The sequence below is a fragment of the Protopterus annectens genome, chromosome 10.part0 (assembly GCF_019279795.1).
Source record: "Protopterus annectens isolate FY-2018-M chromosome 10.part0, PAN1.0, whole genome shotgun sequence".
NCBI classification, from domain to species: Eukaryota; Metazoa; Chordata; order Ceratodontiformes; family Protopteridae; genus Protopterus; species Protopterus annectens.
The window spans coordinates 635106945-635132327 of record NC_056744.1 but is presented as its reverse complement, the minus strand read 5'-3'; the positions used below and the strand labels follow the sequence as shown (position 1 = coordinate 635132327).

Here is a 25383-nt window from a genome sequence, read left to right as displayed (position 1 = left end):
CTCTAATAAAATCTGCTGGTTCATTACTAACTCCCCAATAAATTAGTACTATTGCCTAACTCTAGCCAAAGCTAAATGGCTCCCAGTACATTTGAGAGCCAGCATCTCCTATTAGAATCACTAATTCTCAAAGCCCTTTCTCACTAGACATCTACTTCTTTCACTCATAAACCTTTCACCAAACTTCCTACATGTAACCTCAGGAGGATCTCTCAATCTCAAACCACATTACTAATGCCAAAAACTAAAATTCCTTGCATTGATCATGCATTCTCCTTCCTAGCACTCCATTCTTCTCTCAATCAGAGATGTCTAAATGTACTCAGAATTCAGAAAACAGCACATGAAACACCTCCTTACCCAACAAAGTGCTAGACTCTGTTTTAAGTATAGGGAGTAATTCTAACTAGATCTGATTGTGCCTGCCTATGTCTGGGAGTCAGTAGATTCTGGCAATTTTACTAAGGTGACCTCGAGGGTCTAAAGCAAGGTGTACCATGACAAGAAGTAAGATAATGAGGGGTTGTTTATGTAATGCAGCCTTTGCACCATCTTATTCATCTGTGCTAACCAAAACCATAACCCTAATCCTGCTCCTGCTTCTAACCATAGCTGTATGACTAAAACCCCTTTCCCTAACAATACCACTAGACAAGACAAAAGGTCACAGAATACACACACACAAGACAAAACATGCAATACACTGAATCTTTCCCCTTACCTGACCCTTACTTTAACCCTATACCATTAACTTTACTGCACACTCCTGCTTACCTGCACTATATAAAATTAAATTCAACCATATGTGATTCATGTGTGTGTGTGTGTGTGTGTGTGTGTGTGTGTGTGTGTGTGTGTGTGTGTGTGTGTGTGTGTGTGTGTGTGTTTGTGTATTGTGCCTTTTGACTTACAACTGTCTATGTGTGTGTGTGTGTGTACATAAATATATATTAAGCACATTCTTGATTACTAGTCAAAATAACTCATTTCTAGAACTGGTGTCAGAAACCAAGTTACTTGGTGTCCAAATTGACAACCAGCTTAATTTCCACTCCCATCTACAACTAAATATCAAAAAAACCCATCAAAAACTAGGTATGCTCTACCGACAAAATCAGTACCTTACAAGCACCTCTAAAATCACTCTCTCTTCTTCATTTCTTATCCCCTCCCTCCTCTACGGAGCACCACTCCTAACTAATCTCCAGTCCACTCTAAAAAAACAACTTTCCTCTTGCTACAACAAAATCGCCAAGTTCGCTAATAGCCACAGGTCCTCCACCCACCACTGTTCTTCTCTCCAAAAACTTAATTGGCTAGAACTACCCAATCATCTCAGCTATACTCAGCTAAATCTTGCCCACAAGCTCATTTTCAACCCCTCTCTTTGTCCCTCCCTGACTTCTGCCTTTAATATGCACCTACCTGATAGAGTTTTAAGGTCAAACAATCAAAACCTATTAGAAGTGCACAAACCAACTCGTCCCCCAGGCAAATACTTACTATCCTATAACCTAGCACGCCTTTGGAACTCACTACCACCATCCATTCGCACCCCTCTAACCATTATATGTTCAAAAAATCTCTTCACATACATCTAATGTCCCAGTGGGAATGTTCTTGCTCCCACCCCTCATAACTAACAAGGGCAATTTCCACCTTCCTTTCTCTCTCATGTTACTCCAGCAATTTTTTCTTATTAATTCCCCATAACTCACAATTTTTTCCATTTATCTGTAAAGACTGTATTTGACTGTACCTTGTAAGATTACGCTCCTTACATAATAACTACTCTGGATCTTTATGCAATATTACTTATCACAGCCTAAAACACCTCAAATTATCATCACTTGACTGTATTGTTTGAAATGTTTTCCTGAATTTTGTAATGATATGCTTGTATCTTTTTACATTTGTATATTTTATCATTAGTAATCTATTGTATGTACCTAGTTAGTTTATATATATATATATATATATATATATATATATATATATATATATACTTGGTACTGATCCCCGAAGGAACTTTTCACCGAAGCACAAACAGCCGGGCATACTTCCACAAAAGTGCTTTTTACTGAAAAAGCACTTTCGCGGAAGTATGCCAGCAGCTAGAGGGAGTCGTGGGGGGAATGACTCTTGTGGAGATCGTACTACGGTGCGGATAAGGGAATATTCCCTTTTCCTCACTGTAGTGCGATCTCGGAGTGAGAATATTAAAGTGCGGGGGTGGGGGGGTGCAGGGGGATTTATTGGGGGGTTTTTTAACGCACTTTAACAAAAGCGCTTTTTTGGTGAAAGTGCTTTCATTAAAGTATGTTCTGTGATTGTGGATTCGGACTATTGAACTTTCGTTCAATAGTCCCCCAGATCCACATCCACACACACACACACACACACACACACATATATATATATATATATATATATATATATATATATATATATATATATATATATAGGTCTACTTTACATGGTCGACTCTTCAGAAAGTCGACTTTCATATGGCCGAGACCATATGATCAACTTTCAAAAACCCAGCCATGTAAAATGAACACACACACCAAGCACTTACCTTTCAACTGCTACCAGGGGGGCAATCCCCACTGGACCCCCCCTTGGGGGGCTCTGCCCCCCAAACCCTCATAATTTTTTCCCATTCCACACTGTATGATAGATAGCAGTTCCCCATGATCAGCTTTTCGAAAGTCGATCATATGGTCTCGGCCATATGAAAGTCGACTTTCTGAAAAGTCGACCATGTGAGGGGGACCCTTATGCATATATATATATATATATATATATATATATATATATATATACACACACACACACATACACACATGTATACAAACACACATCCATCCATATTTATACACTATAAAGGTGTGTGTGTGTGTGTGTGTGTGTGTGTGTGTGTGTGTGTGTGTGTGTGTGTGTGTGTGTGTGGCACAGATATTGCCACATGCCCAGGGGTCTGGTAAACAGTAATATTTGTACCATGCCTACAGCAAGTGCCTTTTTGCACTTATAAAATGGGCAACTTCATGTTTTTGTTTGATTTTTCACATTTATTACTTGATGTATGACAATTACATGTCCTCTAGGACATTTTAATTTTCAGGTTTCTCCACCTTTTTTAACTGATTGTTGTCTAGCATTACAACTTTTTAATTTAATGGAATTTTAGTGAAATGGTTTCAGGCTAATCACTTATGTATCCCTTCTGTCAAACTGTGTCCCTGTACAATTTATAAATATCATCTATAGATTTAGATTTATAGATTAGTACTAGGTTAATTGCCCTTGCGAGCCATTTTAAGCCTAGACAATTATCCCTTGTGAGACTGTTGACTCTCAAAGTCAATTTCACATATCACATTCCAGACTATAACTACTTATGATTTCTTAAAAGTTAAATCTGCCATATCATTTTCCAAAAAAATTTAGGTGTATCTGGTTTCATTAAACATTATAGTATATATTGCCAAGACTTTATTAATCCTGCTGAAGGACCCCAATTGATTCATTTCATCAAGCTTGTCGGGAGACCCTAACCTTGTTAATTCTTTTGAGAGCATCACAATGCAGTATTCCTAGTAATGTCCTGTGATCACCCTAGTTCTGCATGAGCCCCCCCCCCCAAATTATAAGGCCATACATGCCACTAATGCATTTGCCATTTCACTTCCTTTTTTTCTTAGGGTATGCAGAATATTTCATTGACTTCATGAGGATTTTTTCAGTTTTGATTAAAAATGATACCTGTGAGGATGAATTTCAAAAGATTGAATCCTCCTTTTGTAGTGATATATTCTATATTATTTTGGTGAATCTGTTTATGTATGAATTCCATTGAGCATCTTGACGCCAAATGTTTGTACAGTTTATGCTAGTACAGTATAACTTCACTTACAGTTTAGCAGACTTGTGTCTTACAGTCAGTGCCTTAACTTACTGTAAATATTTAAGGTTCATGATTCATGATACCTGTGAGGATGAATTTCAAAAGATTGAATCCTCCTTCTGTAGTGATATATTCTATATTATTTTGGTGAATCTGTTTATGTATGAATTCCATTGAGCATCTTGACGCCAAATGTTTGTACAGTTTATGCTAGTACAGTATAACTTCACTTACAGTTTAGCAGACTTGTGTCTTACAGTCAGTGCCTTAAGTTACTGTAAATATTTAGGGTTCATGATTTACAGACTACATTTCTTTGGCTTCATATTTGTTTCAGTGTGCATGCAACAAGCTTTGGTATTACTATGTGGTGATCATTTTTATTTTCTCACTTTTGTTGCAGTTTGAAGGTTGCAACAAGGCATTTTCTAGGCTTGAAAACCTCAAAATCCACCTGCGAAGCCACACGGGAGAAAAGCCTTACCTTTGCCAACACCCAGGCTGCCAGAAGGCATTTAGTAACTCCAGTGATCGCGCCAAACATCAGCGAACACACCTGGACACAGTAAGCAGAGTGGAAAGTTACCTCACACTAAAAATATATAAATTATGTACATATAATCTGCTGCTTACTGTTTATGTAACAGCTGATGCATAACCTTTTCTTAACCATTGTCTGTATGTCTGTGCCAGGAAAAACTTCATCTGTTTGGATACAGATTTAATACTGAAGCCACTAATCAGAAAAAGATGGAATCTCACTTAGCTTAGCCACATTTAATTCATTAATGTTTTCATGTCGGAAAGTAAATTATTGTTAAGGAAGTTGTAGTCATTTGCAAAGTTAATTTAATATGGCCAGTATTTGCAAATTTACTTCAATATGGCCAGCACTTACTTAGCTGATGTGGTGTTTTAATACTGTTCAACATATTGTATCTGCTCGCTGAAAGTTAACATTTGCTGATGCAGTAAATCCAATTAAAAAGGAGTTTATCATTTTTACTGCAGTCTGTATTGTCTTACTGCTTGACTAATACAAGCATCAGCCCTATTTTTAATATCTGCCAGGCTTCAACAGCAAAAAGAGATGGTTGTTAGATGGAATTGTGTTAATATTTGGTAAGTTATAACAAATGTGTCCACATTTTTTTGTATATAAAAGTTTGAATGCTACAGCTACAGCTTTCATTTTTTTCATTTGAAATTCCAATAAATCTCAAGTCTCAAACCTCAAAAAGTACAAACATCAATCCATTCACAGTATGACTGTTTTGTCTTGTTCTCCAAACGAAAAAGTATTTCTCTCCTTTTTTGGCTTTTAGCAATATAGCTGTGTTACGCACTTTTTTCCTGAGTTCCAGAAAGTTTGTCCCAAATGCTTATCGTGGCAGAACACATGCTTTGTGTGACGCCTTATGCAATAGTTTTGCATTTTATGGAAGACAAGTCAGACCATTTCAGATGCATTATGTGCTGCTGTAAAACTGGCTGCGTTAAGGCTAGGAGGTGATTCTTGTTTGTACTCCCATATTAAATGATAGAATTTAAGGTGTCATAGCACCTGATTACATGGAACTCTGCATGAATTTTTTTTATCCCTACCTAAAATTTCTTGTACTGCAGAACAAAATGTGCCACGATAACTTTCTGCCACTCAAGCAGTCAGCAGACGTCAGAAGAGGCAGTGTAAACAGTGCCAATCTTTATGCCATCATCTTTTTTATAAGAAGGAAAGCTTCAGTCTTTACATTTTACTATCCTTTGATTTTGTAACTGGAAGTCTAATCCTGGAGATTGCTTATAACCTAGTTTCCACACACTGATACATCTCGCTATATATTCTGGCTACGTGAAAATACGCCTAATCAGCATTTACAGCATGTGCTAATCAAGTACTAAGCGATGACATGGTGTGTGTTAAGTGTATAGTATAAAACAACAGGATGAAATTGCACTCAGTAAGCCAAACAACATCACTAATGAAGGTTCCAACAGGGATTAAATACTGTGATAAATTCATCCATTCATTATTTCTCCTGTAGCCACAGCTTCATTAATTGTATTACATTGTATTACATTTGTTTGATTGCCATTAAGATCATCTAGTCTGCCATTTAATGCAGTTAACATTCTACATCCCTATCACCCATCATCATTTTTATCTTCTCCTTCACTTTTTCTCCACCTTCCCAATGTCCTCCTGAATAACTTCATGAATTCCCTCTTCAACATTCATTCTGTGAGTCTTTAGTACTGGGTCCACAGACCTCTCTGTCAACAAATAGTTTTGTAGATCCAAGCGGTAGTAGTTACGCTCTACAATCTGCTGTCTGGGCATCCTCTCCCCCATGTGTGTTGTTTAAGAAAATACCATTAACTCCAGCCTGGCATGATGTTGGCCACTCCATGTCATGCCCCCATGTCTCTACTTCTATCTACTGAGAAGTTCATAGGTTCCTCTAGACTTTGGTCACATGCTTTTCCCCTCATCACAAACAGCCTTCTGGTGGCTGTCCTCTGGACTTCTTTCCAAAGCGTGATGTCACTGTCCTTGTATAGCCTCCAGAACTTTTCAAAATGGTCAGAGTATGGCCTGTCAAGTGCCCACTATATTAGAAACATTACCTCTTTACTTATGGAATCTATTTCTCTGAGGATACAACCCAAAACTCTGTTGTTCACTGCCACTGCTCTATTATTGTTCTCCTGATGGACCATCTGGATGTGGTGAACATTCCCAAATCCTTTTTCTTGCTGTTTTGCTATCAGTTCCTCTCTCCCCAGGTTATGAGTCACACAAGGGTTGCTGTGTTTAAGGTAAAGTATTTTGCATTTGACTGCTTCGATCTTCGACTCTAACTTTTAAGATTACTTGGTCAGGCTTAATAAATCCTTCATTTGACTTCACCAAATCCTCCACTGCTGGCCCAAACTTTTTGTCATCAGTGAACAGGCTAGTCTTGTTCACTGTTTCCTCAGATATGTCAGAAGTTCAGAGACTGAAGAGCACTGGATCCAGACAAATTCAGACACTGAAGAGCACTGGATCCAGAGGAATTCAGACACTGAAGAGCACTGGATCCAGAGGAATTCGGACACTGAAGAGCACTGGATCCAGAGAAATCCAGACACACAAGAGCACTGCATCCATTGAACTTCAGACACTGAAGAGCACCATATCCAGAGAAATTCAGACACTGAAGAGCACCAGATCCAGAGAAATTCAGACACCGAGGAGCACTGGATCCAGAGGAATTCAGACACTGAGGAGCAATGGATCCAGAGGAATTCAGACACTGAGAAGCACTGGATCCAGAGGAATTCAGAAACTGAGGAGCACTGGATACAGAGGAATTCAGACACTGAAGAGCACTGGATGCAAGACAAATACCTTTGTTACTTTGCTAGTCAATGCCTAATTCTTGACATTGTCCTTCTCACAGCAACCCCCGCTGTCCTACTAGTTAAACATGAAACAATCCACTCCCTTAGTTTCAGTTCTTCCCCATAAATTCTTCAGTTTTCCTAGAAGCCTCATGTATGGAACCAAGTCAAACTCATTCCTGAAGTGAAGATGGACCGTATTGACTATTACCCCTTTGTAAAAGTTAGTTGTAATCCACCCCAAAAAACTGGATCCAGTTTGTCTAATGGATTACTTGGGCCATGAACCTGTATTGGTTGCTGAGAAGATATTTTCCTAGACGAAAGCAGACAGCCTTTCTATCATGATTCTATCTATAGCTTTCCCTGTCACAGCTGATATGTTAATACTTCTGTAGTGCTCCATTTTTGCTGAATCCACCTCCTTGCATGAGTCTCTCACCTACTGTTTTCTGGTCTACACATACTTTTGCACTGGCCTGGGATTTGTTGGTATCATTGATCAAGGACTATACCAGCATACTAGCCAGATTTTTGATGACCTCAGAAGACAACCCATATTGTCCCTGTCCATTAACCTCAATTTAACAAAATAATTTCCAGCTCAGCTTCATCCCTCTTTATTGTCATGTCCAGTTCTATCCCCACTCTGCCATGCCTCCTCCCAACAAGTGTTCAGTCAATGCCATAGCTTCTTCCATCTTTGCTCCCCTGGTCCACATCTGCCTTTCCCTTCTTTCTTTATGCTATACCCCTAAAGAATCCTATGCCACCCACCTTGACCTCTTGTATGAATCCTCTTTCACATTATAGCCTTACTGCTTTCTCCTAATTTTTGTTGTTCTTCTTGCCTGCTTGTAATTTGCCTCCTCCATGTCTTCATCACCTCTTGCATGCCCTGTCTTTTTCCCTAATAATTAGCCTTGCCCTTCTGAATTGCATCATTGGTCTTCCCCTCTCTTTTTGCCTTTTTGCACCTTCCTCAAACTGGTACCGATATCCTTTGAATAATCCCTCTTTTTGTCTCCAGTACCAAGTCATCTTTGACCCTCTCCCCAGTTAATTATAATCCACTTTCCTAAACTGCCACACCATTGTTCTTGTGTTTTACTCACTTCTGCAAACTTACACACACACACACACACACACACACACACACACACACACACACACACACACACACACACACACACACACACACACACACACACACACACACACACACTATAAACCATGGATCTATATTAGATGATTGAACTTTATATGGTCGATACTACATGATCAAACTTTTAAAAGTTCGAAAATCTAATAAAAGAAAATAAATGAAAGAAAAAACCTACCTGAATGTTTTAAGCAGGGGGCAAGCCCCCCCCGCCCCCCCACATACCCCACGCTCTTTAAATATACCAACTCTGAGATCACACTACAGTGCAGAAAAAGGAAATCTTCCCATTCCTCACTGTACGGAGATCTCCATTGAAATGTTCAAACTTTTACAAGTTCGATCATATGGTCCCGACCATATGACGGTTGAACTTTTAAGAGTTCAACAACGTGATGTAGACCCGTAAACCACACAATGGCATTAGCCAAGAGTGATCATGCCATTGTGTGGAATTAGCCAAGAGTGATCATGCCACACAATGGCATGATCACTCTTGGCTAATGCCACCTTACCCTTTACTTGGACAAACCTATATCTCCCTACTTTGGACAATATCCAAAATGCTGCCCTTTTGAGTTATAGTCCTGCACCATTTGCCTGAATTCTTCTTGCACTTATACTTCAGTTAGCTCCTGCTCCTTGTCTAGTCTGGTGCAAGACATCTCTCAGTCTGCTTCTGGAAGGCTTAGATCTCACATGACTGTAACTTTCTACTACCTACCCTCTATCCCACTGCTTTATCTCTTTCTTCACTGTCTTGTTCTCCTTTTTTGACAAGTCTTTGGGGCTAATACACTGCATCAGTCCACTAGCACTCCCCTTCTGGTATTTTAACCTCCATTGCAACTAAGCCTATGTTCTAACCCTACCCCGTTTTTGTCCCTTAATGTGGTATTATTCCTCCTCCTCCTGTTACTTCATATTTTATGCTATCCTTTATGTATTGTCCAACTTCACCTCCATTCCTCCATGGCTAAACAATAAATACCGCACCACCTACATTTACCACCTCTTCTTCACACTACACATATTTCATTCTATCAGCAATGTCTAACTTCCCATCTATAGTCACAGCCTGCAACTTTGCCATTAATTAGCCTGCAGTGCTTGTTGCATAGTAATAGTAGCCAGCCATGTTCTGAGTCACTTGTTTGCTGCACTGCAGCATCATGTGACCTTTTTTAGCATTTCTGCTGCCTGAGGGTCAATCCCCTACATTTCTGTCATGCTGCTTTCCCATTATGGTCTCATCAGTAACTCCCTTTTTCCCATTTTCTACATAGAGTCAGGGTGTCATGTTAACTGTCACCTTCCTTCTCAATTCAATGCCACATTCCTGCCTTCTTTGATACTCTTACCTGACTGCCATAGATATTCTCTCACACAATCCATCCACCTCTTTGATGGACACCCTCATTTCCTCTTTCCTTCTTCCTGTCTGCCCCAAATCTTCTCCATCAGATTGTCCTCTGCTTTCCTACACGTGCCCAAACCCCCATAAGCTGTTCTTTTTGATATTTACGGTAATTGGAGCTACTTTGGCCTCTGCCCTTATGTCCTCATTTCTTCATCTGTCCTACAGCGTGCATCCTACCACCCTTCTCAGGCACTTCATTTCCATCACTTCTAGCTTTTCTAGTTTTCTGATTTGCTCTGCCTTTATTGCCCAGGTTTCTGTACCATACAGTATTACTGGTCTCACCAATGTTTTGTACACCTTACTTTTCAGGTTATTTGGCATTCTTCTGTCATACACTACACCAAACACGCTATGCCATTTGGCTGCAGCCTCTCTGATTCTAACTTTGACCTCTTCATTCATATTTCCCTTCTCGTCAACCAGCCCTCACAGATACTTTAAGCTATTTATCTGTTCGATTACCTTCCCATCTATCTCAGTTCTCTTCTGATTTCCCCAGTTTGCTGCCATTACCACTGTATTATCTGTACTCAGTTTCATCCCATGTGCCTTCAGTTTTGAACTCCATCCCCCTATCCTTTGCTGAAGTTCTTGCTCAGAGTCTGCCTGTAATGCCACATCATCTGCATACAGTAATTTTGTAGATCTGTCCCCTCCAACCTGTTGCTAATGCAGTCCATCACCAGTATGAACACCAGTAGCTCAGAGCTGAAACCTGGTGAACTCCCACTCCCACTAGGACTGGGAACCCCTTTGTGAGACCTAACACTGTTTGTACTTGAGTCATTCGGTCCTTGTACATAGCCTGCACTAATTCTATCAATGTTTCTGAGACTTTGAACCAATGCAGTACTACCCAAATCAGCTTTCATGGAACCTTGACATATGCTTTCTCCAAGTTTAGGAATGCCCAGTTGGCCTCTTTCCTCATCTATAACTTCTTTTCAACTATCTGTCTCACTGCAAACATTGAATCGATTGTGCTGCACCCTGATCTGAATCTGGACTGCTCATCTCCCATCTTACTTTCTACTACTCTGCCTATCTGTTAAGTAATCACCCTCTTTAGAACTTTCATGCAATGTGACAGGAGTCTGATACCTCTGTACTGCCCACAGTTGTGGATGACCCCTTTGTTATTGTACACTGGCATGAATATGCTTATTTTCCAGTCATCTGGGATACGTCTTTCTCTCCACAATGCTGAGTACCCTGAGGAGCCATTTCTCCCCTATGTCACCCAACATCTTTATCACATCTGCTGTGATCTAATCTGACTCTGTTGCTTTCCCTCATTTCATTTTTCTTAATGCTATTCTTGCTTCTTCTAGGGTGGGCTCCTCTTCTTTTCTCATTGTAGGCTGTGGCTGGGACAGCACAGCTTCTTTGGGGTTTTCTTAATTCAAAAGCCACTGGAAGTACTCCTTCCATCTGCCTTTGATGTCCTGAGGACTGGTGAGCAGGTTGTTGCTGGCATCCCTTATGAAGGGTGTCTGACTATCTTCTTTATCTTTATGTCTTTGTCTTGCAACCTGATATAGTTTCTTTGTGCCATGTACTGAGTCACTTTCCAAACTCTGGTAGAGTGCTTCCAATGCCATTTTCCTTGTTATTGAAACTCCTTTCTTAGCTTTTTTGTTAGCCAACCAGTATTCCTTCCTAGCCTGGTCTGTTTTTTCTATCTTCCACTTTTTCCTGCACTCCTTCTTTCTTTTGATGATTCCTGGAGTTCTGCATTCCACCACCAGATTTCTTTATGTACCTTATTTCCATACCTGGCTCAGTCGCATATCTGTTCTGTAGTCCTCACACATCCTGTTTTGAGGCACTGCCATTCTTCTTCATCTTCACCTATTTCCTCCTCTTCTTGGGGTGTTAGATTCCTGGAGTAATTCCTTGAACTGTTGCACTTTCCCTTCAGTTGACTTCCAGGTCTTTGGCCTGGTCTCTGTTGACCTTAGAGCCTTCTCTGCCCATTGCTCGCCGCTGATTGTGGCAACCAGTGGTTTATGCTGTGGGCCAACTGTTTCATTGGCGATGACTTTGCAATCATTGATTCTATGCCAATGTCCTTTCCTTACTAGGAGGAAGTCTACCTGAGTTGCATGTCTGCCACTCTTGTATGTGATCTTGTGACTGTCTCTTTCTGAACCATGTGTTGGTTAATTTCAAGGCATTTTCCAGACAGAAGTCTAGAATGTCCTGTCATTCTTAATACCTGTTGACCCCCATGTGGACCCAGGCAGTCTTCATATCCTGTTCTGTCTGTCCTGATATGTGCATTCAAGTCAAACATTATCAACATCAATTCATGTTGTCCTGCTTTATCTAGTAGGTTCTTCAACTGCTGTTTGAATGCACTCTTTTCATCACTATCAAAACCTTGCTCTGGGGCATAGACTAATATTACGAATACTGTCCTATCATCACACTGGAGTCTTATTGCCATGATTCTGTCATTAATTCTGATGATATCCCTCACTACTTCTGAAGCCTCTCCCTCACCACAATTCCCACAAGCCTGTCCTCCTTTTGAGTAGTAGATCCCAAATCAAGTGTCTTTGCTGCACTACAATTCCATCTTGTCTCTTTGATACATAGGATGTTCATCCTCCTCTGTGCCATCATATCATCCATTTCCAAGCTGTGTACTGTCAGTGAACCTACATTAAGCGTAGCAATTCTCAGTTCATGGTTAGCAGGTTGATTGGTTTTACATCCAGCTTTCACTCAACAGACCTATACCAGTTAACCCAGACTGGGCAAATCAACACCGGCTGGCCGGCAGCTAATTAACCTAAGTCTGCTGTGCTTTATGGTGGGTCCACACTGGCCAATAGGGGCACATACACCCCTTCACTGTTAGCATGTGTCCCTGGCATAGGTCAGAGTAGGCCAGGTCCTCAACCCACTTACCACAGGCAAATACCCATGCCCATTTAGCAACATTAGTCAACATGACCAAATCACTTAGAGACTTCCCATATTAGCTACCTTTCCTGCCCTTCCAGGGCACTGCTGTGTCTTTCAGGCTAACACAGTGTCTGACCTTGGCATAGAGTTGTTCTGTCTGCCAGGTTTCTCCCCATCATCCTGTCAGTTCTAAGCAATAATTGTCTACTTCCTCAGTCTGTTTCAAAGCAGCATACGTTTCTTTGTTTTTTTTTTTTTTTTATATACTCTGCAGACTGTAGTCCATACTGCGACAATTGTGGGAATTCAATTAAAATGATTTGTCAGAATGGAGAGCAGTGCCATAGCTTAATGTGGTCACCAATAACCATTTCACTGGCATTATATTTCATAACCTCTAACACATTTGGTGTAGTAGCTTATTTATATTTGCAATGAGAAATAAATCTACACTGCACTGTATTGTTTATTTGGAGTACAAATTCATTGTATTCCTTAACAAAAGCATAGAATGTGACTGATTAATTGTACTATCAGTCTGATAGCACAGAAATATTGGCAGTTGAGTTTGTGCTGACAGGTACAGCTTTAAAAGCCAAGTAAAATAGCAGATAATTCTGCAAAACAGAGTGGCTAAGTAATCAGTGGTATATTTTTGTTGTGGGTCTTAAGATTTCCAGATGAATGTATTGTTTCCTGTTAGATACAACATTGAAAACAAAATAATTTGTTATTCTAATAACTATGCAGTAAGATTTGGAAGCACTTGCTTGTTGGGTAAGTGTGGTGACGAAACTGCCTGGGTGAGTAGATAGTTGGCAGCAAGCATAACATAAAGAGAACAGAAATGTTGATGTTGTCCACTTCTAGTCTGAAAGTGGTTTTGTGATAGAAAAGTTGATGTTGTCCACTTCTAGTCTGAAAGTGGTTTTGTACATATCATACTAATCTGTACCTTCACTGCAACTTGACTCTCCTAACTTAGATTTCTCATAGCAGAGATGTCGCACAAATGAAATAAACATGTAGGCAAATCACAAGGAGTCTTGATATTTATATTATTCCATGATAAACAAATTTCTAGTATCACAAGAGCAAATTATTAACACAGTGCAAGCTGTCATGCATCAAGTCAGTTCTATAACATAAACACACATTACAAAAAAGTCAATCACAAGTTCATTTGTAGAAGAAGCAGCGTGGATGGTAGTTTTTACACATTTCATAATTTCTGTCTTGATATCTTGCCAGCTTCAACTGAACATTAAACTGAATCACACCTGCATTTTCTGGGCTGCAAACCGTAAGAGTATTGAGGAATGAAGCAATAAAGTTATACGCCTGTTGGATGTACCAGTAAGACAAAAGGGTATTGTGAATGCAAGCAGAGTAACTTTGTCTTTTCTTCTTTAAACAGACCGACATTCAGGTTTATTAAATGAGTGGGGGTGATGAGGAAATGTACCTATAGTAGTCATGTCTTTGAAACATGTCTAGAGAGTTATGTTTACCTTGAGTAATATGGGTTCATTGATAGTACTATAGCTGTAAGAATTATATAAAATGCAACAGATTAACATTTAGTGCTTGGTATATCATAGTTTTAAACATGCATGCAGCATACTTTTTTTGAAGTGCCATTTTACTTTGGAACTGTAATAGTTTGCAGGATTACTCCTATGCTACAGTTGTTGTCATCTAATTACGTGACATAAGCTAATCTCTCTCTCTCTCTTTCTCACCTTCTGTTTTTTCTTCCTGCTGACTGCTGACTGCTAACTGTCTTGCTGCTATACAGAAGTTGTGCTCTACTGAAGAGCAGGCTGCAATTCTAGGCTCCCTTTTGAAGTCGAAAAGGCATGGTACTGTAACTCCGAACTTCCATTTCCCAGCAGTTGTGTTTATATATGACTGTGTGTCTTTATGTCAAACAATTTAAAAGTAATTAGATGTGGGTGTCACTGACTCATGTTTACTAACAGAGCATGAGGCAGGCCTGGTGTCCGGCCATATTTGTGAGGTCCGTATTTACTTGCTGAGATTCTTATTAGTATGAAGAAGCCATTAAATGCCATCAACAGCTGTTTCATCTGTGTGTTTTTTACCTGTTTGTGCTTGTACTTGCTCTTCATCAGGGTGCAAGCATGTTGCCACCCTCTTGTGGAATCCAGACTTATGTTTCCTTATCCACATTTTTCATAAAGTGTGTATGGCTTTCTGAGTCCAGTGAGATGGTATTGAGACATTTTGTCTTAAAATTAATAGATTTGTGTAATGGCAAAACTTATTTATTTATTTTATTTATTGCCTTTGTTTACAGGAAAAGTCCACTGGGCCTAAAAGAGCCCATTTTCAGTGGAGGCCCGGGGAGAAAAGTTCTGACAAGAACATAGACACAGAAAATATTAAACATTAATTGGTGCAAAAGTAGATACAGTGCTACAGATAGTGATTACAATAACATATACAGAATATATACATACAATCAGGAATTCTGTTGGTTGCCAGATGAATTCAATCAGAGAGGTATAAACAGAGATATATTAATCAGCATTATTGTACCAGTATCAACAAGTGATAAGAAATAATAATTATGGAGAAAATATCATCAGTCAGCAGTAGCAAAAAGCATAGGAGTTTAGTTATCATATAAGGGGAAGGTGGAGGTTAGGTTATAGAGCAGGCACATAGCCAAGAAGAGTTGAGATAAATTTTCAGTATTTGTTTGAATGTGATAGTGCTGCCTGTGTTTCTTATAGAAGGTGGAAGTGAGTTCCATAGTTTGGCGATGGTGAAGGAATAGAGGAGTTGACCAGCAGGCAAGGTGGGATTTTCTACTTTTAGAAGTAGATGATTTTCAGATCTTATTTCCTGCTGGGTTGTTATTGGGTGAGTAGTGTCGAGAGAGCAGGACAGTCTGTGGGTCTGTAGATTAATTTGTACACTGTGGTTAGTTGGGTGAATGAGAGATGGTGGTGGAGTTCCAGCTAGCCTAATTGTTTCAGTGAGTTACAGCGGTGGAATGAAAATTTGGCCTTGGTGGCAAATTTGGCTATTCTGTTGTAACACATATCAAGTTTGGATTTTGCAGAAGCTTGGATATTAGTGAGGAGAGGGGTGCCATAAAGGAGAGAGCTTAATAAAAAGGTGGCTGCAAGGGTTTGCCTATTATAGAGGCCAAGCATACCAAGCTTTTGGTGTGTTTTTATGATGTTATTGTTTGTGTATGTCAAAGTTAAGGTTTTCATCTAAAATAATACCTAGTAGTTTAATGTGTTGAATAACATCTATAGTGTATTGTCTTGAGCTTGTATAGTGATGAGTTTTTTTTATCTAGGGAAATGGTTTTCTTAGGGTAAATGTACCGGTTTAGTTGTTTTTTTTTAAATTTAGGTCATGATGATTGTTAAGCATCCAAGATTCAGTAGAGGTGAGGGCATTATGGGTGATTTGCTGGCATTCAGAGCTGGAATTTGCAGTGAATATTATTGTAGAGTCATTAGTATACCGGATTACTGAGTAGTGTGAGAGAGTTGAGTGAAAGTTGTTAATGTTGTGTCTTTCGGCTTTTCCCGGCTAGGGGTCGCCACAGTAGAACTCCGGTCCGCTAATGATTGGCAGTAGATTTGTACGTGCCAAGTTGCCAGCTCTGATGCACAACCATCAATGAAGGTACACCCATTCATGCATGTCTCCACACAGATGCTCTAGCTGAGAATCGAACAGGACAACAGACCAAGTATGGAGCCTTGGGGTACCCCAGTGGAAGTACTGAGGAAGGGAGAGTAAGATTGTTGTCATTTGGTAGATTGCTGCCTATTGGAGAGATAGTTATTGAGCCATTGTAGGGTAGGTGGGGAAATGTGGAGGGTGGATAGTTTGGAGAGGAGGATGGTGTGGGAAATGGTATCAAAAGCTTTGGAGAGGTCTAGGAAAAGTGATTATTTTGCTAGAATCCCATGTCCGGTTGATTGTATCTAGGAAGGAGAGGAGGGCAGTACTAGTGCTGTGTTCTGGTCTGAACCCATGCTGAGTGGGTGATAGAATTTAGTTTTCAAGCAGATGGTTTAGGAGTTGGGCATGGATGCAGTTTTCCAGTATTTTAGAGAGGGGTGAGAGAATTGCTATGGGCCAAAAGTTTGTGGTGTCTGTGTTGGTGCCGTCTTTGTGTAACGGGAGAATGTATGCTTTTTTCTAGATGCCTGGGACTGGGGATTCTTTAATTGATCTGTTAATGAGTATGCTGATGGGATAGGCTATAGAGTTTGCGGCTAGCTGCAGGAAGTGTGGATGTAGATTGTCATGGGCCAGAGTACAGGGTTTTAACTTAAGTAAATGTTTTTTATTGTGGAGGTGGGTATGAGGGAGAATTTTAGGCTGGATTTGAGGGTAGGATTGTTTTCTGGGATGATTTGGTCATCAGCTGTCTTGGCGCTGGTGGTGCTAACTGTAGGAAAGGTGGTGGTTAGGTTAGCTATGGTGTCAATGAAGGTGGTAAGTATGGCTAGAGTTTTGTCTGGGTTAGGGGATGGATTGCTTTGAGAACCTGGGTGTAATAGTTAGTTAATGGAGGACCAGAATTTTTGGGGATTATCTTTATGTTGGCTTTGTAGATGAAGGTAGCGGGCTTTTTTATCCCTGGTTATTATTCATTTTGCCTTGTTATGGAGTTACTTATATTGTAGGAGAGTTGAGGGGGGTCTATGTTTTTCTGCCACAATCCAAATTTTATTCCTTGTGGACATGACTTTTTTGGTGGATTTTTATTTTGGTGGAATTCATCCATTTTTGGCAGGTGGGTTCTGGTCTATGTAGGATGTCTAGGAATATTGAGTTAAAGAATTCAGCAGCCTCATTAAGTGATAGGGATTTGAAGGGTTCCCAATTTACTTTAGCTAAGGTTTCATTAAATATGAATGGTTGGAAATTGGTCAAATTTCAGGTTGATTTGTATCGGTGTTGGCCTGGGGTTGGGAAAGATTTGCGTAGGATATATGCTGGGTGGTGGTCGCTAATGATATTAGGTAGTATGCCTGCAGTGGTGATATTGTTAGGGTTGGACACTAATATCCAGTCTATTGTGGAGCCCAAATTGCTATTTTTGTAGGGTCTGGTGATGTCTTGAATTAGTTGGAAGAAGTTATAAAGGTTTATGTTTTTGAAGGGTTCTTTTGGGCAATGTCTAGCCAATCAATGTTTACATCACGGAATGTCCAGGCAAGTATGATCTCTAATATTGGTATGTGTTTTCTGGGAATATACAGGATTAGTACTTCAGCTGTGGAGAAGCTGGTGTTTGGTTTTAGGTAGGGTAGTAAATATAGGGCTAGAAGAAAAGGATATTGGGGCATCTGCTATTAGAATAGCCTGTGGAGAGAAATTCTTTGTTAATGTTACGGGGGTGGGGCAGGGATAGGGGGTTGTTGAGAGAAAGTTAGTGTAGCTAATGGGTGGGCCAGCCCCTCAGGAAGAGATCTGATTCCGCTATGAATAATTATGTCACAGCATGCAATTATTTGAACCCAAAACACTGGAAGGTTGATAGTCAAAGCAGTTACCCTCCCAAAGTTGTGTAACACAAAAACATTTTGCAGGGGGCAAACAACACACACAAACAAAATGTACAGTCAAATGGAAAGAAAACACAGAATTTTTAAATAGCTAATTTAATGATATTATTATTGATATAATATGCAACCAGTATGAAATTTAAAGATATTACCAGTCTTTCCTGCCCTTACTGTGGATCATGTTTTGTAATAACATATCCCCACACTCTAAAGAATTATCTGTAAATGGCTTTTTAAATACACCTTCATAACATTGCAGAAAAAAAATTGTTCTTCACTGGAATCACATAATCTGTGCTACATCCCAGTTACCAGCCTACTAATTAAATCATGAATTAATGAAGTAAAAATGTTGTAGAGACTCCATTGATGCACTCAGCTCTGATGCAACTGACACTTGGCCTTATTGAGATGTCAGACAAAACATATAAATGAAGTCTAGCCCATGCTTTTCTGGCCTTCATATGGAAGTTTAAACTCATGTAATGCTTGTAAAATAAAGAGTAAAAGATTTTTCCCTAGGGTCCAATCAATATTCTTAATTAATTTAATATGTTTCTCTTTTCCAACTTACGTATGCTATCTCTAGCACGATGAGTATTTCTATTTCTAAAATTAGGAAATGTATAATTCATTATAAACAGGAATACTGCAAATTCATATAATTTCTTGCTTAGAAAGCTTGAATTAGGTCCATCTAGACATGTCCAAATTCCATTAATATAGTTAATATATTTTGCTGAAACTATTTGGGGCCAACATGTTTGGATTTAACTGAATGTTTATTTTTGAACAGCAAAATACTGAAGACAGCACAGCATTAAGGAATGTAAGGAACATTGCACCATAAAACACAAGCGCTTTAAAAAAACAAGTCCGTTACTTTTCTCCAAAATGAGTGCAATACTTTTTATAAATGCAGCTTATTTATTTTAATGTTAGATTAAAACTTCATTTATGACTGACTGCAACACTTAAAGCATGTACTTTTATTGTCTTTTGAAACCTCATACATATGAAGTATCTTTGATATTTAATAACATAGGGATCACAGACGTAGAAATGTTTAGTTCTATTAGAAATACAAATGGTAAGCAGTATTTTTTAATATATTAATAAGGGCCTTTCTACACACAGCAAAAAATAATGAGTTATACTTGGATATGGCATACACAGAATATGACATTTCCTTCTTTGTTTTCTTTTCTTCCTGTCTTTTTCACAACAGCAAAATGGTGTGGTATTACCTTTTGATTGTGTAGTTTTAATATTAAAATGTAAGACTGTATGCTACCTGTGCATTCTTCCACAGACTGCACATGCTGCTAAATAGCTCTCAGTCTTCCTGTTTTCAAACAAATGTTGAACAGATGAATAAAATCTGGAACACAGATTCAAGTCGAAATCTGACAGCATGGTTAGTTAATAACTGTTCTTCATCCTTACAGAAAGCAGTTCAGATGTATTAATATGAGTCAATATCATCTGCCATGGATATTTATTAAAAAAAATATATTAAAAGAATAAGTGAGAATGTGCTAGCTTTGCTGGAGTTTTCATTTTGTTTTTACTGATTGTTTTTTCAGTGACCTTCTCACTTATTGTTTTAGTTTGTTGTTTGGGATATTTTTGCAGTGACCCTAATGATAATGGACATCAGCTGGGTATATCAGCCCTGTGTTTCTTGTGCTTAGTCAAACACTCTGCTTGTGCTGTGCCGACGAGGTCATAACAAGGCCGAAATATGCATATCCACAGCTAGTGGGGTTTGGCTCTATTGGCCTGAAATTGTCCATTAAAATGACAAAACAAGTCATGGGCATTCAGAATCACCAATTAGATGAAACACCTGATGTTCATAAGGGTCATTTGCATATATCCCATGTGCCTCTGATACAAGAGGTTTGGGAGGTCACTCAGTGGAAGTTCTAGCTTTGCTGGAGTTTTCGTTAACAATAGGGGTAATATATAATTAGCGACAATGGAATATGCAAGGCCAATATCTAACCAAATGGGATAGGTTCATTTGAGCACAACAAAGGAAACTGGGTAGGCTTAAAATGGCCCACAAGGTCAGCTAGGCTAGTATTTACCTATGAACCCATAAGTTATAAAACGTCCTTTTTGCCATAGCTGAGAATTGTACAGTCTATATTCTGTACCACTAAGCACGTGTACACATGGGAGACTGGGCATGCATGCATGGAGAGGCACACACAGACACACACTGACACTGACACACACTCATTCATGTACACACAGACACAGAAATGCATACTGTCTTGCAAGACTGCATATATTGAATTAGTTTTAGCCAGGACTGCACAACAGATGCATTGCTAAAGATTAAAAGATGGACAAAATCCAGCACTTAACTATGCTGCTCTTAGGAATGCATATTTCTTAATTACTTCCAATCTTATACATAGGAAATTAATTATGATATTAGATGATTGTTAAAAAAATATGATGTTGAATTTCCTTTTAACACAGTGTAAGTCATTTTATACTGTTAATCTTCACTTTAAATCTTAATCATGTCATTAGCTGTAAGTGCATTGCAAGCTGATTGTTAAACTTAAACTTTTTTCTTTCTTTCTTTCTGACAAATTTACAGAAACCATATGCTTGTCAGATCCTCGGCTGCACTAAACGGTATACCGATCCAAGTTCCCTCAGAAAACATGTAAAAGCTCACTCTGCCAAGGAACAACAGGTGCGTAAGAAGGTAAGACATCAATCAAGTATATGGCAGCTTGAAATGAACCCTTATGAACTTTAAACAGGTGTCCAAGTCCATTGTGTTTTAACCATTGAAACAGTGTTGTATAATGGTCTATTCCTTTTTTCTTTCTTTCTTTCGTAGTTTCATCATTGCATATTAACCATCTGTGTTAAACAATAATTTCTGGTAGAGAAATTTTCCAAATGTGATATGTCATTTAGTGCAACAACATACTTAAATGTTTTTTATGTAAATTTAAGTAATAACCCAAGTATGGTGTTACTGTCCTGGGCTCAGACTAACATTATTAAATATCAGTAATGTCAGCAGGGGTAGAAAGATGCAACATCCATTAACCAGCTCAACTCCTGTAGTAGAAATATAGTATATGGCTAGGTCTGTACTGAAAATAAGAAGATGTGTTTAACTGTGATGCATATATGGCAATCTCATTCAAAAGCTCATTCCTAATCATCAGCTGGTTTATTACGGAAAATCACTCTACTCTGGTAAGATCATTCCTTGTTCTGTCACCCTGCTTAATACCAGTTATACTCCATTGCCTGACAACAGAATTTTAATTGCTTGTCTAGCTTATGTAGTTGCTTTTATTCGGTGACTCCATGAGTATGTCTGCTTTTGGCAGCATTGCATTCTTTGTATTATGCTTTTTTAATTTATTTACTTGTTATCCATGTCAACTCACTGACTATAAATATCCCTTGTCTGGTACAACCTGGCAACCTGTCTTGTTAAATGCTTTTTTTTGCAAAGGCCATGTACTTGCTTTTACTCAGTGACTTTATGAATGTTTTATTCTAGGGATGCTGAATTCTTTATATTATGCTTACATTATATTACTTATTTGTTAAGCAGGTAATTCTACTGGACAGGAGTATCATTTTTCAGGGGCCACAGCAAAGATGTCTGGTTAAGTCACTTGCTCAGAGTCACAAAGCAGGCAAATGAAAGCTGGAGGAATCAAACCATAGACTGTGGGAAGCAGCTCATGGCTTTCATTTTTTGTTCTAATTGCTAGTTCTTCTTCATCTGTGGCTCATTTACTACTGAATTATTTGAATGTTTGTTACAACTTCTAAGTATTTACCATGTTTTGTTGTGAGTCAAAAATCTTTTACAACTTTAATTCTGAAATTAAGCTGAAGGAAAAACAACAGCTAAAACATGCCCTTGTTTTAGCATTCAGTGCCATATTTCTCATTTATCAAAAGAATTTCAAATATGGGTTTTAATTTATTTTTATTTATAAGAAGAACTGTTTGTGCATTTTGAGAACTATTAATTTTGTAAGATGACACTGCACTGATAAAGAAATCTCAAATTGTTGTGACTGCCAAACCTAAAACAAGAATTGTAATAAAGCAGTTCCTTTTTCATTGTCTTTGATACACTCATGTTGTTACCTAGTAAAACTTGGTGACTCAGTACAGATCTTTCCAGAAGGAGGTCATGTATTATCAAAATTTCCTAAACACAAGCTCTTCCATCCAATACTTGTGCATTTTATATATTCAGATAGCAATTAGATATAGTTATAGCTCCTATTGCTGAAACATCCACCTATAAATGAATTAAGCATACTTCCAGTTTTGTTAATCTGGTAATGTTTGGGTTTGTTGTACTTAAAAATGAGAAATAAAAACTATAATGATGTTTCTTCTTCCAGAGCAATGAGATTGAAAATGGTTTGAATGATGACAGTAACTGAGTGAGAAGAAACAAGTAGTGTGGAAACAGAGCCAGTATCTTTACTGGATGTTCTATCATCCTCCATATTGATATTGTACGAGAAGCTATTAGGGAAATGGTGGCAAACTGAGAAATTATACAACATATAGTAAATGGAATTTCAATTTACTGAAGTACTATTAATTTTGTTTTGGAAGAAATTGTGGTAAGGAGGATTTTAGTACAGAAGATAGCTCACCTCACAGTCTGTATCATACAAGTCAGGTCACTCTTTTTTTGATAGCTCTCCTCACAGTCTGTATCATACAAGTCAGGTCACTCTTTTTTGTTCATAGTTTCCTGTACAGTTATATGATTTCACAGCTTTCAGTTCTGACACTACAGAACATTTGTTTGTATCTATATCAGCAAGTATCTAAATCAAGGTGGTTATGTGAACCTCAACCATATGGATTACACAGAATCAGTACGGAGAAATTTGAAGGCATATTTAGTAAAATCATAACTGGAGCTTATCTCCCTGGGCTGAACATGGGCTATCACAGCCTAGTCAAACTACTCTGGTCAACAAAACCAGTAAACTATCAATAAATAACAATGAGGTAATAGAAAAAATAAAGTTTTTTTCTTAGAAGCTAGTGAAACCATTTGCTAAGATACAGATGCCTTGGTGTCAGCAGACCTGTAAAGTTTTCCAAGACCTGGGCAACTGAAAATAAGAATGTAGGTCATTAATGGCAGGGCTACTAGGTGAAAGCCATTTCTTTTTTTATATCCCAACACCTGCAAACAATAAGTTGTCCTGCAATCAATCAGCCTATATATTCTCCATGTGGTAAGAGATGATTGTTGGAAACTATCATCTGCACAGCCATCAGGGGGATAATTTTTATTTAGTCCTAACCTTGTCTCCTGCAGCTAATCATAACGGACTTCAGGAAAACGCAACCAGCTCATTCTCCTCTCATGACTAATGGAGAGATGGTGGAAAGAGTAAAGAGCACAACATTTCTGGGGTTTCAGGTTGTGGAGGATCTATCTAAGTCAATAAATACCATGCATACAGTAAAGAAAGCTCATCAACATCTGCATTTCCTGAGGAGACAGGAAGGTGAGTGTACCACCTCCTATACTCTCAATAGGGGTACCATAGAAAGTATTCTAACATGTAGCTTTTCAGAGTGGTATAGGGGCTGCCCAGTTGTAGACCAAAAAGCTCTACAAAGGCTAGTGAAAGTGGCAGAGAAGATAACAGGCTGCAGACTTCCAGCACTACGGGAGTTATACACAACACAATGTCACAACAAAGCTATAAAAATAATCAGGGATCCTACATACCCTGCTTATGAACTGTTCACATGCTTGTCGTCTGGCAGAAGATACCGCAGTGTGCGTTGCAAAACATCCAGGCTCAGAAACAGCTTCTTTGCTCAGGAGGTGAGACATTTGAATTCTGGCAATAATCTCAGGAAAGCTGGTCACTAACAAGATATGGGACAACCAACTCTTTTGGTGCAAATAAATGAGACACAGTTCGAACTCTAAACATAAACAATGCATAGACTGGAAATGAATGTGTAATATTAATTAATAATAACTAGATCCTCTCATTCATATGAGAGTCACACAGTGCAACAGGAACTTGTGCAAAAATAAATAATTCAGCTGTTGAAAATTATAGATAAGGTCAACTGTGGTAGTATGTAGTAGAATAACCTGTCTAATGTGAAATGAAGAATATATGTCCATTGCATGTATGTGTATATCTTTTCAGTTCAAGCCTGAAGCACCCAATTTAATTTAGACTGCACTTATGTAAGTTAAATGACAATAAAGTTTACTTTGACTTGATTTTGACTAATGCAGACATTCACAGATATGAAGACCTATATTGCCTTCCCATGTGGGTACAGACATTGCTGTAAATGCCTGAAGGCTACCATGTGAACATAGCTTGTCAGATCCATTAGTTCATCCCCTGGCTGATATACTGCATGTTGTGAGCCTCTGTATCCTATAATAGCTGGAACTGTAGCAGACTGGACTGTCTCCCACCTCCCTGGGATGGGGAGCCAATATCAGCTTCTCTTTCCTGCTCTCCCTTTCCAAGTATCTTGGATACATGAGCCAGTAATTCATCACATGGATTGATCCCTTTATGGTACAGAACAAGACTATGGATACTGATTATCTGAAAGAAACAAAAGTAATAAAAAATTTTAATTTCTGTCTTAGACCAGTCTATGTTGCTTTTTTTTGGGGTGGGCACAACTAAATTTGTAGCAAAGTATAAGAAAACATTTCACCAAGAGTAAGCTAATATGTTCATATGTGTATTCTGTCCAGTTTCAAGGTCAACTCAATATAATTTTGAATATTAACTGCTTCTTGCTATCCTACCTTTTTTTCTGCCAGTGATAAACTTAGAGACTGATGTCTGTATTCATGTATGAGTCTTTGTGGAAAAATGTTGAGAAAATTATTAGTTTGTAGGTATTTAAAAACATGAATGTTTGGTAGTTGTACACTGGAATTATATCATAAGGAACCCTACTTTTTGTCAGCAATCATTGAACTCAGGAT

At 38.6% G+C, this 25383-nt stretch overlaps 1 protein-coding gene across 2 annotated transcripts in view; it reads left to right on the top strand.

Annotated features, from left to right (window-relative positions):
• The window catches only part of GLIS1 (GLIS family zinc finger 1), a 1802806-nt gene that overhangs the window by 1487107 nt on the left and 290316 nt on the right, over positions 1–25383 (top strand). For both annotated transcript variants that reach the window (XM_044085458.1, XM_044085459.1), the window contains 2 exons: positions 4314–4475; positions 20983–21093. In XM_044085458.1, coding sequence (XP_043941393.1) covers positions 4314–4475; positions 20983–21093 — 273 coding nt within the window. The remainder of the gene's footprint in view (positions 1–4313; positions 4476–20982; positions 21094–25383) is intronic.